Here is an 18,974-nt window from a genome sequence, read left to right on the forward strand (position 1 = left end):
ATTTATGAAGTAATTGTAGTAGATTTTCCCTTACCCGCATATCCTACTCCCCATTCTAGAAAAGTACAGCACTAATTTTTTTGGATTAAAAAATATTATCCTGTTTTGCCAAATGAAACATAGCTAAATCTTAATCCTTTAATTAACTAATTGCCAGTTAGGACTAACTAAAGGATTAGCATTTAGCTATGTTTCATTTGGCAAAACAGGATAATATTTTTTTGATCCACAAAAATTAGTTCTGTATTTTTCTGGAATGGGGAGTAGGTGGCTGTCATCATTATGTAACTCACAATATTGCGATTTGCAGTGGGAGTGTGATTTCGCAAACCTCGCAATATTGGGAGTTGCTAATAGGATGTGATAACAGCCCATTCCAGCCTCTGGGGAACTGCTTCATTTTCAATTATGGATCTGTGAGCGTACTTTCTGGTAAGGCAAGCAGTAGCTTAGGGGTGCAGGAATTTGTTTTTGTTACCCGGTTGGTCTAATATGGAAGGTAAAACAATTTATAGCAGTTATTATTTTCCAGTGTTATCCTGTATGGTTTAATCTAAACCACTGAAATTGATTTGGCTTCCTTCTGTGCAAAAAAGTGATACACATTTGTTGAAAATTTCATGGAATTTTTAAAACATGATTTGTGAGTATTAGGATTAATTTGTATTTAATGTCCTTCCTTATATCTGTTTTACAGGATTACAATGACATTTGCAATAGGATGAACTTTGAGTGGGAAGATTACAATAGGCACACATTAACCATAAGACAGCATGAGTAAGTTGATGGGTACAGAAGTAGCGTAACAATTAAAGGGCTTCAAAAATGGAACAAAACGGTGTCAGAAATGGTTCTAAAGTTGAGGATGCTAGTTCTAAAAGTCACAGAATTATGAGAATGGAGCTAGTGGCAGTTTCTGCTACAAAGGGGCTATATACTTGGCCTATGCAAGTTGAAATGAAATTATGTTTTAGAGCATTGAAACTGCATATCCACCAACCTTGCATTGAAACTACATTAATAACCTTCTTTGCCATTTATTTCAAAATGCATTCAATGTGACTTAACCCCCTATTAGAATGGGCATCCTCAGTTGGTTTGGTTCTAGGAGAGCCCAAATGGCTAACAGAAAGCTTCATTAAAGGGGTATTTTGTGATTCTTGTATCTTCTTTTTAGCGTATAGTTGAATAGATATCAAAAAAAAGTTTATGTATTTCAACAATGTCAGTTGATTCAGGCATTGAATTTGAGAGTTACACATAATTGCATGTATTAAGGTGCCCCATAGGACACTGTGTTGTAATTTTGGGCTCTTGAGTGTTGACAGCCAGAAAAAACACATTGGACAATGTATTTATCAAACAACTGAATATGCAAGAAAGGTTATGTACACAAACATGGTGTAATCCTAGGTTTCTGGTGGTATAAAAATTTAAACTTTATTGAAGTAAGTCGGGGAAATGAGGCTATGCTCCTTTAAAGCACAATGACTAAGCAATTGATAGTGCTAGTTTGAATCTCACAATGGTTATATTGTATAGATGAGTTGACCACAAATGTTATCAACAAAGGAAAGGGACTGGTATAATGATATGCTTGAGCGAAGTGCATGCAACCACTACTCTGTTCAAGAGTCTTAATGTGATGTGGCGGTAGCTTTAAAAGCACACTCCGCAGGCCCTGAACAAAATATACTTCCAGGCAAAAAACAATGGAAATTGTGATGATGCGTGCGCATATTGCCAGGCAGTGACGTCAGAAGTCAACTCATCTATACCATAAAACAGAATATTTTCAAAATTCGAAAGAACCATCAGTTTTGCTGCATGCAATTTTGATACGGCCTGTAGGAAATATTTGGAGTGCTTGAAAATTTCGCAAATCTAAATCTCTCGCAAAAGTTTTCCTGCATGCAAATATTTCACACTTTACAGTTCTCAAAACATATTGCATAATTATGGTGGGGGGGGGAGAAGAAAAAAGTAACATAGACATCTATTAATTATTTTGAGCTTCTTAATTAGAACTGAAAAATAGTAGGTAATTAGATATTGTTATTAGATATTGTCAATACGCACCTTTAGGGTTTCTCTACCGAATGTCGATTCGTACCTCTGAACTGTATCTATTGTTATGCAATATGCGTATTACCTTGTGGGAAAGAATTTGGGTACCAATTGACATCCGGTAGAGAAACCCTAAAGGTGCGTATTGTATTACATCCAGTGGCGTACCGTGGCCGCCCCAACCCCGGGGGGCGAAGAAGAAACAATTTTGCCGCCCCTTCCTTAACAGCCCGAAGAGGTTGACCCAATTTTTTTCACGGTCGTTTGAATAAGTGAAGAGCAAAAAAAAAAAAAAAAAAAAAGGATTTTAGGCGCTAAGCGTCACAAAAGCAACCTTTTTCAAAATTTTTATGCTTTTTCAATTTTGGGCGCCCTTTTTTCTTTGCTAATTCGTTTTTGATTTGATTTGTTCGGGTTTTGACAACCCTGGATAACCCAAGAAAGCCTCTATTGAAGCTTATTTCCATTGGGGTCCATTGAACACCGGGACGGGTTGGGAACAGTCAGGGGTTAACACCCTACTCTTTTCGAAACTGGCTACGAGATACATGTACAGGTATGGCTCTCTGTACACGGGACCGACGGCTTAACGCCCCTCCGAAGGACGGAGTACTTTCATGATTCATTTACCCAATTCTAAATGAACCATGGGAGAACGGAAGTCTGAATTTAATCTACAGAAGTTGCCAATTAATTTCAGACTTTTTTTTCCAAGTCAATATCCCAGCAAATCACCACCGCCGGGAATCGAACCCGGGACCTCATGCACTAAAGGCAAGTACCCTAACCATTGCGCCACGCTCTCCGTTTTGCCGCACCTTTCGTTTTGCCACCCCTGTTTTTGCCTCCCTTCTTGTTCCGCCGCCCTTCGCTTTTTGCCGCCCCTACTTTGACCCCGGGGCTGGCGCCTAAAGCCCCCCCAAAATACGCGCATGACATCTGTCATCAGTTCAAATCAATTTGCCATCCTATATGGGCCAATTTATGTTATGCTGACCATATGTTCTATGTGTGTTCATATTTTAGTGTTGTAATATGGATGGGAGATCTCAACTATAGGATAAGCAGCTTAGAATACGACGTTGTCAAGAAACTCATAGAAAAGAGAGATTACTTGAGGTTACTGAAAAATGATCAGGTATGTTACGTTACTAATGCATATTCAGATCAATGCATAGCAGGGGAAAGTCTGTGCATATGTGATGTGATCAACTAAATGAGCCGTTTGTTGCCAATATTGATTTTGAGATACAGGCAATAATAGTGTTCAACATGCTTTGTATTTCATTGTTCTGAGCAACACTTAAAATAACCATATATCTTGAACCATAAATCCAGTAGTGATGGAGTTTTCATCAAAATGAAGCTTGGGAAATGGCACATATAATGAACTTGAAAGCTGAATTTTCATTCTGCCTGACATCACATTATTTTACTTTACAAGTGTGCAGTTACTGAGTATCAAGTAATTGTTGACAAAATTGAGGTAAATGACTGCGCATTGTTTAAGGGTATCATGAAATATTTAGAACCAAGGGATATTCGAGGTCACAATGTTTAGATATTTTACAATTCCTGTCATTATACTCACTCTTAACCATCCATTTTCACTTTTTAATACCATCTGTGTCACATTTTCTTTTGAATTTGAAATCAAAATATAATTTAAACTTAATCCTTCATTTTCCCTGTAAAGAAATCGAATAACCGAGTAAGGAAATACCGCTGGCGACCAATCACATAACTAATGCGCATTCATGCGATGTCCAAATACAATGGCCATCACTTGCATAAACTGTTTGAATGCATAACACATCACGCAACCCAGTCATTGTAACACATACATATATGTACAAGATACAGTCATTATACTTTTTCAATAACCTGCAATTGCATTCGCGTATTTAAAATTTATTATCTGTGATTAGATTAAACACGCCGTGTCTATTCATGAGGTTATGAATTATTCGTAAGACGTGCATGCCGTAATTTTGCACAATTATTTTCAGCATCAGTCACATTTATTATTACCGGTAGTATATATGTCCATCTTACTATTATTATATTGCTGTTAATATCTTTCATATATAGCTGTTCCAACAACTAGAATTACAGAAAGTATTTCATGGTTTCTCTGAGGGCTCCATTGGATTCCAGCCTACATACAAATATGACCCAGGCACCGATGAGTGGGATACCAGGTAAAGTCACACATGCTGTCATCTGCATTACATACTGACAAATCTCAAAAAGCTGCCTTATGTGATTGTTTTTATCATTGTTGTATTTCATAGTATTATTTTTATAGTTCAGCATGCTTCTTTCTTTTATGAATGGACATGAGATTGTAATATTGTGATAATACCTCAAATTAATATAAATGTCAAATTTAATTTTACAATGTATCTCATCACAATTAGATGACAATAATGAAAAAATCACACAAGGCAGCCGTTTGAGATACAACAGTATGTGATACAGACGACGAATTAATTACCAGTTTCTGAACAGCGAGATATTTTTTTATGTATAGCACTATTAGTTTGCACTACTTAGATTTTTGTTACATTTGCACACAGCACTGTATAATTATGTCTTGGCATAAAATTGCTACACATTTCCAAAATTGTGTAGCAAAGTGATCAAAATTAAGTGGCATTTTGTTCCGGGATACCGGTTATGGCCAATGCTGTTTCTGAAATTGACCTTGATCTAAAAGTCACCATAAGAACTTGCAATATAAGACTTGTATTAAGAAGAATTCTGGAATATATCGAAAGGCTACTCATACCACCTAAAGGAAACATATCAACTTCAAGCCTAAAATTTGACTAGAGGTAGGATGATAATAATACAAGCTTTCTTCAGATGCCAAACGCTTTAACTTTGATGGGATGAAGTAGCATGCCAGCTGTCAGTCAGGTCACGCATCTTTAAGCAAAATGTGTAAGTGTTACCCCTAAGTTGAATATTATTAATTTACCTGTATTAGTTTGTGAATATAATGAAATGAATAAATGTATAAACTGTTGTGTTTCTGTAGTGAAAAGCAGCGAGTGCCAGCGTGGTGTGATCGTATCTTATTCAAAGGTAGCACCATCAAACAGAAGGTTTATCAGAGTCATATGGAATTGAAACTGAGTGATCACAAGCCTGTTAGCAGTCTATTTGATATATCTGTAAGTAGATACATTGTGAGAGTTAGTAGTTAAATAGGAGATATATACTGCATGCAGAAAGTATCCGAAGACTTAAACAAAAGCAATAGATTAAAGACACTAAACCTATTTTACCAACTGAAGTAATCAATATGTGTGTAGGTGGAGAATTTTGTTCTGCATATTTTTATACCTCAACATTGTGGGTATGGACCATCCTTCCTTATCAAAATATTTAGGGGATTCATCCCCCATCCCACCGTGATTTACGCCTATGACAGCAAGTTTCCACCACCAGGAATTGAACATTGGTCGTTATGCACCAGATGCGAGTACTCTAATCACTGGGTCATGCTCTCCATAACGAGTTCACGTAAGGTAACAATTACTACTGTCTTATTACCTGATGTGAGTACTCTAATCACTGGGCCATACTCTCCATAACGAGTTACAATTACTACTGTCTTATTACCGTATTTCAGGTGAAGGTTGTGGATGAGAAAGCCTTCAAGCAGGTTGTAGAAGAGGAGATACGTAAACTAGACAGGCAAGAGAATGAGTCCATGCCACAAGTCACACTAAGCAGGAATAATGTAAGTTATACAACAATTACTGCTTACACTTGATGAGTTACAGAATTAATCAGTCCATGTAGCAAGGACAGTGGCGGGGGCAATTTCCCCGGCAAAAATTGCCTATTTGGGCCCCCGCCCCTAGTGCAATGAAAAAAGAGGAAAAAGTAGGGAGCGAGAGGAAAAAAGAGAGAAGAGAGAGGGAGAGAATCCATATGACATGTAATACCATACGATTATTATCAATAAGCCTGGCAAAATAGTCTATTTGGGCCCCGCCCCTAGTTTTGGCCCCCGTCCCATACATGCTTGCCCCCCCGGAAAAAATCCCAGCTACGCCGCTGCGCAAGGAGTAAGGGGGAAGTTTCCCCCAGAACAAAATTTGCCAAAAATTGTAATGTGCTTCTTCCATTGGCCTGATTTTAGGCTACGGTTGTCCAAATTTTGTAATGTAATTCTTGTTAGATATAAAATATTGTGCTCTCTTGATAACCTCTGCCTTTATGCTATTGGTAAATTTTGTTTTAAAAGTAAAAATAATTACTCGCATTTTTTTAGCTGTTTCATCTTACGATGGGAAGACTTCATAAGTAATGTGCCCATCTAGCAATACTCCCATTCTCATCGAGTGTTCTGTTCCTTGCAGTAGCTGATCATATGCATGATTTTCCTTCATCGCAGTTGATAACATTGTCTCCTCGCTTCTATGATCCACATTGCTTCTCTGATCCATCTCATTTGCTGGTATGAGTCTTTGTATACGATCAGTTACTGCAAGGAACAGAACACTCTGGTGATGAGAGAGGTAGTGTTGTTAGATGGGAGCATTACTGATGAAGTCCTCTGATCAGAGGATGAAAAGGCTAAAACGTTGGACTTAATTTGTAAAACAAAATTTACCAATAGTTTTATACCTAACAGTGCTAAATTAGCAATTATTCAAAAACTTATATACATACTTATTTTTCTCCTCAGCTTGAATTTGGTGAAGTTCACTTCATGGAATCCATGTCGCAGACGTTGGATGTCGCTAACACGGGACAAGTGAATACAGAATTCCATTTTGCCAACAAACTCGATGACAAACATTTCTGTAAACCTTTCCTCAAAGTAGAACCATCATCAGTGTTCCTTATGCCAGGTGAGATGGGCTATTCCCACATCTCCCACACAGGGGGTTCAGATTTCAAATGGAGTCAACCATTCAGGTGACCCCTTTTGATATTCCTACTCCCTGTGTAGAAGATTAAGGTCACACCTCTCCTTAGCTAGGGGTGTATGGATTTCAACTGGAATTGCCCAATGTGTCGGTAATTTAGATCATTATATTTTGTTGATAAGAGTATGTGTTTACATTTACAGTTATGAATTTGTTCTGCATGTTTTTTTGAATACCCAATTCATGGCTTTACAAGTTTAAGCGAGTCGGAACGGTGATAGAGCTAACTTTGTTTGTGCTCAAATATTTAGAAAAATAAAGCCCACACTCAGAGGGAAAGGTATGTAAGATATCAAGGCTCATTGTAATGGGTTTTATTTTTTCCCAATGTGTATGATTTTCCTTGGGAGAGAGGAAATCTAAAACATTCCTTTTTACCTATTATTTGTCATAGCCCATGACTCATTTTCAATAAGATCAATGGATAACTCTGCAGAAATTAACTGTATTATTCAAGCAAAATAACCAGAACTAGAAAAATATGCTCTGTCTTGCCTTAAAGGGGGGTAACCCTATTGGTTTTGGATATGGATTGTCTTTAAAACTACATAATAATATCAAATATCGTCCCCTTTATGCTACTTCATGAAAAATTGAGAGCATTTTCAGCGTAAATGTGAATAAATAGCAAAATTTGCAATCCAATACCTTGGTTTGCGTGAATTGCATTCTGGGCAGGCAAGCAACAACAACATGTGCCGTAATCCCGGGGCCGTAATTCCCTTTGTCGTGCACTGACATGACAATCAAGCTCCACTAGTCACGTTCCGATACTAAGTTGTGACACTAGTTTTAATAAATATATGATAGGCCTACCACTAACCACCCGGACTAACCACAACCAGTTTCGTCTTTATATCGTCCATGATAGATTTTTGTGTATAAATGATGGCAATAGCCATGCCATTATCGGCGAAAACAAAACAGACCTGGCGACAATGCTGCAAATGCACGTATTGAACGGATTTTTTTGTTTTTAACTCTTTTTCGTACCATTTCAGAAAAAAAGGAAACAAAATATATTTCCTCTTGCAATATGTACATTTCAAATGAATGTAAAAAAACTTTTGGTTAAAAATGGAGAGGAAAAAGAGAACTATTACCGGGTATTGAACCGGGTACCTCATGGGTAAAACATAACGCGCTAACTAACTGAGCTATTTGGCCCGCTTAGTTTATGACGGAATTTTTAGATCTATATACTACCACCGTAAAGCTGGAGTCTCCCGGGGAGTCTCCTCAGCAGTTAGTGTGGTTCGCTCTTTTCACAGAATGTGAATGACGCGAAACAAAAGTAGCTGTTGAGGAGACTGATTATTCATTCATAATTCCCTACCCAGAAATCCGACGTAAAAATAGTATTTAGAAATTGGTAGCCTCTAAAGGCCGATGTTTTTCATGATTTCTCCGGAAATACATCAACTTGGGGCGTCAAATTTCAGGATAGTAATGAGAAAAATAGTATCTATTATGTGATTCCAAAACCTCATCAACAATGAAAAATATCGGGGGGATGATGCTGTCGATCGGGTTACGGACCTTGAATGCAGTAATAGTTAATCTGGAGCAGTAGGAGCAGAAATGTATCGCTGCAGTAACAAGTCACATAAAGATTGATTCCAGTATTTTGAGGGGAAGAGGTCACAAATGTTTCTAATAAAAGGGGGTTTTACCATTCCAGCAGATCCATCATCACCTGCTGCAAAGCTCATAAGTGGCTTAGGGGTCAAGTCTGCATGAGTATCAAAAATATTTCAACTTCATACTTTCGTATGTAATCAATACATTGCAGTTTTCTTTATTTGAATTTGTAGGGGACTCCATTGAAATCAAAATGACAGTACTAATAGACAAGAAGACAGCATCCACCCTTAACTCAGGACAGGACCAACTAGATGACATCTTGGTACTACATCTGGACAATGGAAAAGACTACTATATATCCTTTTTGGAGTTATCGCATTGTAGATCAGGCAGGGTTCCCCAATATTAATTTTTAAAGTGTTAATGATTTAGCTGCTGCCTCCAACATAAGAGAGTGATTACGCATAAGTTCCAAGCATGACTAATTTTAAGCGTATGCGTAAACTTGCGTTCGCGTATCCGCTACTGGACTGGATTCATCACTGATTAACAACGCTTGCCTCCTGTACAAAGGTATAGGAAGAGTTGTTGAATAGTCAAGAAAACATGTTCAAGGAGTTGAGGACCTGTGTTGTAGATTGTGTACTTGGGAATTGATGCACAATTTGCTGAATGAGTGACTCCATTTGAAATCTACACCCCCTGTTTAGGAGATTAATGTTATGTCTTCCATAGGGAGTGTATGGATCTCAACTGGAATACCACATTCCTTGGATCACTCACCCACCATGGAAAAATGGTCTATGCTGTTAAAAATTTCTTTTGATATTTTTAAATTTTATGGAAAAATTGCCTTTTTAAGGTAAACATATTGTAAGATGCAAAATTGAGCAAAAAATATTAATAAAAATACTGCAATTTTCACACTTTCCAAACTTTAAAACGTCATGCAGCTCAATTTGAGCTGGGTTGATTTGTTGTTGTTGTTGTTGTTGTTTTCCTTAATTGCTTCTTACATCACAGTAAGTGGTAAATATGTACCTAGTAGTTTTGGTTGCTCAGTAGAAGCCTTGGTGAAGATGCACCCGCCGATATGCGAGCTTACACCAGCACAAATCGCTGATTTGGTAAGTCAATAAAACAATTTGTCTTTATTAATTATGTAGGTACACATTTTTATAATAATTTTGCTGTGCTGTAGAGTCTAAACTGCTGGATGAATGCATGTTTGGATATTAGAAACAAAAACATGTATTACATTGGCCTATAGAACAGTATGCTAAAGCTGAATGGTTAGAGGGGAAACCAGCAAACTATTTTCTTGTTCGAGGTCCGTAGCTAGTACTGAATGGTTAGAGGGGAAACCAGCAAACTATTTTCTTGTTCGAGGTCCGTAGCTAGTACTGAATGGTTAGAGGGGAAACCAGCAAACTATTGTCTTGTTCGAGGTCCGTAGCTAGTACTGAATGGTTAGAGGGGAAACCAGCAAACTATTTTCTTGTTCGAGGTCCGTAGCTAGTACTGAATGGTGAGAGGGGAAACCAGCAAACTATTTTCTTGTTCGAGGTCCGTAGCTAGTACTGAATGGTTAGAGGGGAAACCAGCAAACTATTTTCTTGTTCGAGGTCCGTAGCTAGTACTGAATGGTTAGAGGGGAAACCAGCAAACTATTTTCTTGTTCGAGGTCCGTAGCTAGTACTGAATGGTTAGAGGGGAAACCAGCAAACTATTTTCTTGTTCGAGGTCCGTAGCTAGTACTGAATGGTTAGAGGGGAAACCAGCAAACTATTTTCTTGTTCGAGGTCCGTAGCTAGTACTGAATGGTTAGAGGGAAACCAGCAAACTATTTTCTTGTTCGAGGTCCGTAGCTAGTACTGAATGGTTAGAGGGGAAACCAGCAAACTATTTTCTTGTTCGAGGTCCGTAGCTAGTACTGAATGGTTAGAGGGGAAACCAGCCAACTATTTTCTTGTTCGAGGTCCGTAGCTAGTACTGAATGGTTAGAGGGGAAACCAGCCAACTATTTTCTTGTTCGAGGTCCGTAGCTAGTACTGAATGGTTAGAGGGTAAACCAGCCAACTATTTTCTTGTTCGAGGTCCGTAGCTAGTACTGAATGGTTAGAGGGGAAACCAGCCAACTATTTTCTTGTTCGAGGTCCGTAGCTAGTACTGAATGGTTAGAGGGGAAACCAGCCAACTATTTTCTTGTTCGAGGTCCGTAGCTAGTACTGAATGGTTAGAGGGGAAACCAGCCAACTATTTTCTTGTTCGAGGTCCGTAGCTAGTACTGAATGGTTAGAGGGGAAACCAGCCAACTATTTTCTTGTTCGAGGTCCGTAGCTAGTAATGAGACCGAAGGTACTACTGTTTACCATCAACACAAAACATCATTGGCCAAAACTCAAAATGTAAAAATTTCGTCTGAAAATCAATTATATTGTTTTATCATTGATATTTTATGATATATAACCTCTTCATAGGAAAACAGCAAGCCTCTTGCATACATGCAGAGTGATGATGAATTTGCCAAGTTTGACATACCCAAAGAAATCTGGATGTTAGTGGATCACCTCTTCAGAAATGCGACCAAGTCGGTGAGTAATAGCTGGGGCTTACACACGGTTGTTTGATGTCATCATTTATTAAATTTTCTAACAAAACGTTATTATAGTGTTCAATTCACGACTTGAATAATATCAACATCTATCACACTAATAAACTGTATATACATGTATATTTTGTAGCAATTTTTAACATAGATTTTTGTTTCTATATCAAATTATTCATCTTTTTCTACTTTTTTGTGGTAATTTTAATTCTATAAACTGAAAAAAAAAAAAGGTAGCAGTAAAGAAAAGTGCAAAATAGGTCCACAACTTATAAGTCCCCCCCTCCCTAATACTTTTTAGAATAAGTCAAAAAATATTTTACGAAATGTAAAAATATAAAAAAGATATATATAGCCCTATTGGTTTTACACATGTGGACCAATTTATAGCGTCACACATCATTGCGTTCAGTCACAATGGTTAATTGTGTAAGAAAAAAGGTCGTTTTAAAAGTTGCACCTAAGTCCAGTCAGGTTTTCTTTAACAAACACATGAATAGACCTGGCCTACTGTATTGTTTGAAAGCTGACTCCTATGGACTCAGATGCAACTTTTAACACTGTTTAAAACGGTCTCTTTTTTTACATAATGAACCATTCTGACTGAACGCAATGATGTGTGACGCTATAATTTGGTCCATATGTATAAAACAAATATGGCTATCCATACCTTTTTACAAGTTTGCATTTTGTCAAATATTTTTCGATTTATTTTAAAAAGTTTTTAGGGGGAACTTATAAGTTGTGGACCCTATATATATTGAATATGTCTAATTGCAATGTTGTTTTGTTTTACAGGAAGAATTATTTGACAAAGAAGGACTACATACTGAAGTGTTATCCATTATTAACTGCCTGGATAATGGTACACCAGACTCCATGCGTATCCTTTTATGATTCAAGGGGAAAACCTATGAGAAATGTTATTACTGGAGCCAATTATATCAAGTTGAAGCAGCACTTGAGGATTAACAGTAATTAATTTCAGTGTTTACTCTCTTAGAATGTTGGTGCGCGTCGTGCTCTAAAGAATTTTTCCTGTAAGAAATGGCCCAATTTTGGCAAAAATGTACAATGCGCCAAGATCACAATGGGTCAAATCTCATTTTAACTGTTCCAAGATCACAATGGGCCAGATCTTATTTTAACTGCTCCAAGATCACAATGGGCCAAATCTCATTTGAACTGCTCCAAGATCACAATGGCCCAAATCTCATTTTAACTGCTCCAAGATCGCAATGGGCCAAATCTCATTTGAACTGCACCAAGATCACAATGGGCCAAATCTCATTTTAACTGCCCTAAGATCAGAATTAGGGGTGGGATTAGGATTAGGATAAGCAAGCAAAGCAGATTTAAACTGTCAATCAACACAAGTATATAAAGTGATAATAAGGTTAAAAGTTGACACTTTGGTGTGGGATGGACATTTTATAAGTGAATTTAGAAGAGCAGCGAAGATATCACTACATTCCAGATGTTGAATCTACATCATATGCAAAATTCGGACAAATAGAAAAGGGTGTTTTTGTTATGGAGCAGTTTTACTATTACCTGTATTTACATGGAGTTCTATGGCGAGTTTAAGGGTGCTATCAGCTCCGTTTTGTTAATATAAAAGTGCAATTTCTTTAAAATGCCATTTTCCATTTTTCTGATAATTTCAAAGTATGCAGTATGTAGATATATGTAGCTTGTAGAAATATAATGAAGAAGTTGCTTTCATGATCTTCTCTGAAAAAACCTTATAAGCAAGGGGTATGTGTGTGTAGAACATCATAAAATAGCTGTTGGAAAAGATCTTCCAAAAAGGCACACATGCGTAGCCAGTATTTTGGTGTGAGGGGACAAAGCCAAATTTCGTCCCCATTTGTCAATTTTGTTTCCCTTTTTTGGTCATTTTAAGGACACTTAGCTCTTTACCATCCCCATTTTGTCCCTGAAAATTGCTAGGATAGGGCACTCTGCCCCCTTGGAACACCACTGAAGGCACACTTTGGATAAAAAAGTTCACATTTTGGTTTTGTCACACCCACGAATCCACGGCTGGATAAATAATTAAACGTTTCGGGCATAAAGTGTCTACTTCATTGGTAAATTAAAGTCTTGGTGTGTTTGTATGCAGAGGTGCACTTAGGGATGCAATTGCCTGATTTTATTTAGTTTCAGCCTGTTTCAAGGCTTTATAGCCCAAATTCGCACTCTTTTTCAGATTTTTCCTGCCAAGTTGCTTCAGACCACTGGCATCCCTGTATGCAGTTATTCTCCAAGTATTTATCCAATTTATATGGGTTACATTTCTCAACCACAAAAAGATATTATTTTGGAAAAAACTTTGATACGTCCCTATGTTTATCTTTTAACCAGTAATTTAATACTTTGTTGTTAGCTCTACCCTTGACTGCATTTGACCAGCGGGTAGTGTCCATTCCGTTGCCGAGGCATTACTATTGTTTCTAGAATGTTTAAGGAACCAGTAATACCACGGCAATACTCGACAGGTGCCTGGAATGCTGCAATAATTTCACTCTCTGTAAAATGGTGAGATATTTTTGACTATTTTTTCAAGCAAATATGGATTTACTCAAAGCTACTATCAAGAAAAATAATGTTGACACACTCAGCATACTAAATGTAAATCACCACCCCTAATGAAATGTTGATGAAAGCACTTTTGCCATTGGGCTCTCCAATCTCTCCAACATTGATGGTGGGGAAATGAGGGAAGGAAGGGGAAGTTTGTACTTCTCATCAAACATACTAGTACACTGAACTAGCAAAGCAGCAATGAAGAGTTCCAACATATTGTCAAGGTGTGGCAACTATTATTTCCCTTGATTGTAGCATATCAGGAAGTACCAATTGGCAACCCACCCATTCGAGCACCAAAGACATAATACAAGGATGCCCAGAGTCCTTCTACATTTAATGCATGGAAATGTCAAAACACTGACTGAATTTGGCCAAACAGATTCAGTAGCTTTGGAAGATTTTCAACATGGGGAAAGGAGAGGCTGACAAAACCGTATGTTGTTGATGACCTGTCTGGGGTGCCTTGTTCCCTCGGAGTTTGAAAATTTGACAATATATAGGTCAAAAATATCTTGTGATAATGCTGGTATACACACTCTGTAAGCCTTGTTTATATTTAATCAATGAATTATATTATATCTGAATCCAGGTGTTGAAACAAATTCCAAAGTGTCATCGTAATGTGTTCAAGTATCTTGCTGCATTCATCAGGGAGTTGCTGCTACATAGTGATGAAAACAAACTAGATGCCAAAACATTAGGTGAGAATACTAGCTAAACTAAAAAGCATGGACCAAAAAGATAACAGACCGCGTACAAGCAGTCAAAGTCTCCGATAATGAGGGCAGAGGGTGTATCGCGAAGGCACGCAACACTCTATCGCGTATACGCAGAGGGTCTATCGCGTATCGCGAAGGCACGCAACACTCTATCGCGTATACGCGCAGGAACACAACGCTGGCGTGATTGTTAGACACAACACAACACAATCGAACAATCGGCCCTCGTGAATATATGAGAATTCACAGCATACAATGCACTGTGACTAAGATTTCTTTTCGACGTAGATCTTGCGTAGTATGCTTGCGAGGTCAAAACAGTGTATTAAACTGTCTTCACTCAAAGCAATACGTGCAGGGTGTTTAGTTGTACGCAAAGGAATCTTGCGATTTAGTTTGACAAGCATGTTTTTATTTATAATGTATATGTAGAGGTAGCCATTTAGGGATTCAATCATGTTTCACCGTTGTTCATCACCGATTAACAACGATGCGTTCGCGTCGTCTGCGTGGTTTACTTCGCGAGGGCAGCTTTAGCTGCCCGGCGAAGTAAACCACGCAGACGCGCTGACGCGAGTTGTTGTCGGTGATGAACAACGATGTGAAACATGATTGAATCCTTTCAACAACGAAACAAGCTAAAGATGTCTAATTTACATAATTCTATCATTCGGAATGTCTGTTTGTCATTGCCACTCAACCTTACAAGAAGATCGCGGTATTTCTCTGTTGATATCAGCAATAAAACTAAAGAATAAAGCGGTAATATTTAGCTGCTTCCGCCAACATAAGTGAGTTTATGTTTACGCATACGTTCCAGGCATGACGAATTTTCTGGCGCTCATGCGTAAGCGCGTCTGACGCGTAACCTTAGCGTTCAGCGATATCGCTATACGCTTACTGCAAAAGTGTGTGTTCATCACGGATTAACAACGGTTGGCTCCTGTACAAAAGTATAGGAAGAGTTGTTGAATAATCAATGCCAAAGAATTTTTTTACATATGGGTCCTCTTTGGATGAAACAATTGGGACATACAGAGGGTTTCATCATACTCTTTTTGAAATTGACTGCGAAATACATATAGACTCTATATACACAGGGCCGATGGCTTAAGTCCCCCTTCATGTCCACCCTGAAGGACAGTGTACTTTACCCAAGTCTAAATAAGCCATGGGAAGAACTGAAGTTTTTTGTACAATTTTGACCATTTCCGTTAAGGTTCCCCCCCCCCTTAAAAATTGCTTTGCCCATACCCACCATGAAATGTTTGTGCTACACCACTGATTGAGTGACAAGATGTTATGAACGGAACTTGATCAAACTTTTGTTCCTTTGTTTATTTATTCATTAATTCAATACAATTTTTTAATTTTGAAAAATAACATAAATTATTGTTCTAATGTTGCCATTATTTTCTACAGCCACAGTGTTTGGGGAGATGTTCCTGAGGACTCCTGAACACATCCGAGATTCCAACAGCATCAGATCACGTACACAAACTCAACAGACTGCTAGGAAGAAAGCTACATTTGTATATCAGTTCATAATCAATGAATATGATGATTAGCCTTGTACATGTCAGAGGTCGATATAGGAAGCGCTTCTAAGAAAGGGCTCAAGATGATAATACCTAGTGTCCCCCAAAAAGGTTACATGTAAGAAAAGTAACTGCATTTTGCAATGGTGCAACAAAACGAGGTTGGGTTTTCAGATATAATTCTTTAATCCTTCTCGTGTTTCCTAATCAAGCAACTTAACTTATGAGTGCAAGATGACAGGGGTGTCAAGAGTGACTAACCATCAAAATATTGCAAACAAAAGTTGAACACAAGTTTCACATTTTGTCTTTATTACTTTTTATTTTCCGCCTCTTATTTTAACATGGTTGAACTTATTGAACAAAAGAAACATTTTGACAAATTAAATAGTGTTCATCTAAAAACGTTTTATTCTCTATTTATCAGAGTGAAATACTGTGTCTGCCATGCTGTGGCTGGGCCTACTCAAATACCCGCCAAATATAGTGGAATTAATGAACCTTTTGTTGTGTTGCATCGTGTCACAGAAACAGCTTGGTCATCAGGAATGTGTGGAATGTGGACTAAGTACACAGGGTGTGAACTTTACACTCACAGGGGTACTGGTAGATGGTACATAGATTATGTCATAAAAAGGACATATATATATTTATGAACATCACCTTGGTCTGGGGCAGACATTTTAAAAATAAATTTAGAAGAGCAGCAACGACATCACTTGCATTACATTCCAGATGTTAAATCTACATCATATGCAAAATTTGAGAAAATTCGCACGAGTCCGTTTTATTTTAGGGTCATTGTCTATAACTGGTCTTTACATGTAGCCCTATGGAGAGAGTGCCCATTGAGGGTGCTATAACCCCCATTTTAGGAACAAAATGTGATTTAAAAAAAAGCGGACTCGTATGAATTTTCTAAAATTTTCAGAGTATGTAGTATGAACATGTAGAAATATAATCGAGTAGTTGCCCTACCTGCTCTCCTCCGAAAAAATAAAAAGTCCTATACCTCAATGATAATGAAACCTAGGTGATTTCCCTATGATTATTTTCAAAAATCTACATGTAACCTGGGGGCACCTGGTACCATGCAGCAGCAAAAATCAAACACCAAACACTAGCCCTTATGTATATTTATAAAATTGAGTATAGCTGATGAGAGGAAGCCATTACAAGGTCACTCACTGGCAAAGGCCCAGTGTTTCCTGTCTACACACAATGTCTAGAATATTTATCATGAATTTTACATGAAAAGATCCCTGGATCAGTGATTTTTCACCAACAAAAGCACAAAATAATATTTTACCAAAAATTGGTTGCACAGAGATATAACATAATTTTTTTTTTAATATCTGAAATTTTTGTATTTATGGCCCCAAATCTGAATTTCTGGATAGTTACAACTATTTGATGTTGACTGCTAAAAAAGTTGGAAGTTTTGCAACAGAAGTATACTAGACATCATATTAATTGGCTGTTAATGACAGCTAATATTATGCATGTTCATTTTATAAAACTCAATTTTATAAACTTGTATGCCAATCCCAAATGCCTTCAACTTATTTACCTGTAAAAAAATCATTTGTGATGCATCTCAACAATATCCGCTGCGGGTATACACATTCTGTTGCTGCCATAGGTCACCTGGATAGAGGGCAAATTGGGTTCTGCTGTTACTATCGGAATTAATGTGTGATATATGAAACTTATATATGTGGTGTATGGTACTTGTGCGAAAAGGGAGCACAGTGGCAAGCGGAACAGACTCCAACTCATAATCGGAAAGTTGCGGGTTCGAGCCCCGGCGACGCCATTGTGTTGTGCCCTAAGGTACTTTATCTCGATTACTCTTCTCCACCCAGGTGTATAAATGGGTACCGGCATTCTTAAATGCTCGGAAGGTAACAAACTCGCTGTGGAGGAAGTGTGGTGATCCCCCCACAGCAACATCTCACGGTGAAGTCTGGCCTAATCGCTAACAAAAGAGAGGTGGGCACTCCATCCTGTAAAATATAGGTTTGATTACTTTACCTTGTTCGAAAAGGTTCCAGATCAAAAACCGATTAGACATGATCAACTCATAACCAAATATATACTACACTGTGTGTGTACTTGTATTTATTGTCAATTTTTATACCCCATTATTATGTACTCGAATGTAAGTTCATACGTGCTGGTAATAAGCAATTTCCAAAAGTTTAAACTGACTTTCAGCACAAAAATTCACTAACCTTGAATTTTCGATGTGTGACACACATCTTCATCAGAAGAAGTCCTAAGATGTTGTGATGGATTTTTTTGATCAAGGACTGGAATTGCCAACCTTATACAACGCCCTCATTTTTTGTGCTGAAAGTCAGTTTAAACTTTTGGAACTTTGACCCAATGTCATCAAAAAAAAAAGCGCAGTGATTTATAGTGCGCTACGCACAGGCACAACGCCTAGACGTTGATCCACAAGCCTCAGCACACTTTACAGGCTTATGGGATTTACTGATAAGGTGACTTGAAATTTTGTCATTTTGTAACAAGGCTACATTCTTTATAAATTGAATGGACAAACTTTATTTTAGTATTAAGGGATCTGGAATGAGCGTTTCGACGTTTGTATGTAGCTGGGAGGAAAAGCCGACGATCAATTGAAAATTTTGACATTTCATATTGAAGATATTGATTTCTTTCTCAAAAAAGACCTAATTTTTTTGGTGTTTTTGGGGAAAAAATCCATATCTTAAATACAAAAGGTCAAATTTTTCAATTGATCGTCGGCTTTTCATTCCACCTACATACACGTTAAGTATAAATCATCAGATTTATAAAGTTTACTTCGAGTGCTGTTAAATATAAAAAATATCAATTTTTAATCATTTGCCATAAAATGTGTATTACATTGCAAATTTCAAAAAATCCAAAT

The 18,974-nt window shown here is 37.6% G+C and overlaps 1 protein-coding gene across 1 annotated transcript in view; it reads left to right on the forward strand.

Moving 5' to 3' along the window:
- Positions 1-16,725, forward strand: part of LOC140158065 (inositol polyphosphate 5-phosphatase OCRL-like) — a 41,300-nt gene extending 24,575 nt beyond the window's left edge. Inside the window, 15 exon segments of the mRNA XM_072181313.1 lie at positions 698-777; positions 3,094-3,205; positions 4,159-4,268; positions 5,111-5,246; positions 5,708-5,818; positions 6,773-6,938; positions 8,831-8,955; positions 9,617-9,727; positions 11,081-11,194; positions 12,007-12,091; positions 13,624-13,665; positions 13,668-13,700; positions 13,703-13,749; positions 14,390-14,501; positions 15,942-16,725. Of these exon segments, the coding sequence (XP_072037414.1) occupies positions 698-777; positions 3,094-3,205; positions 4,159-4,268; positions 5,111-5,246; positions 5,708-5,818; positions 6,773-6,938; positions 8,831-8,955; positions 9,617-9,727; positions 11,081-11,194; positions 12,007-12,091; positions 13,624-13,665; positions 13,668-13,700; positions 13,703-13,749; positions 14,390-14,501; positions 15,942-16,087 (1,530 nt within the window). The 3' untranslated portion in view covers positions 16,088-16,725.
- The last annotated feature ends 2,249 nt before the right edge of the window (positions 16,726-18,974 follow it).

This window comes from Amphiura filiformis, chromosome 7 (assembly GCF_039555335.1).
Source record: "Amphiura filiformis chromosome 7, Afil_fr2py, whole genome shotgun sequence".
In the NCBI taxonomy this organism is placed as follows: Eukaryota; Metazoa; Echinodermata; class Ophiuroidea; order Amphilepidida; family Amphiuridae; genus Amphiura; species Amphiura filiformis.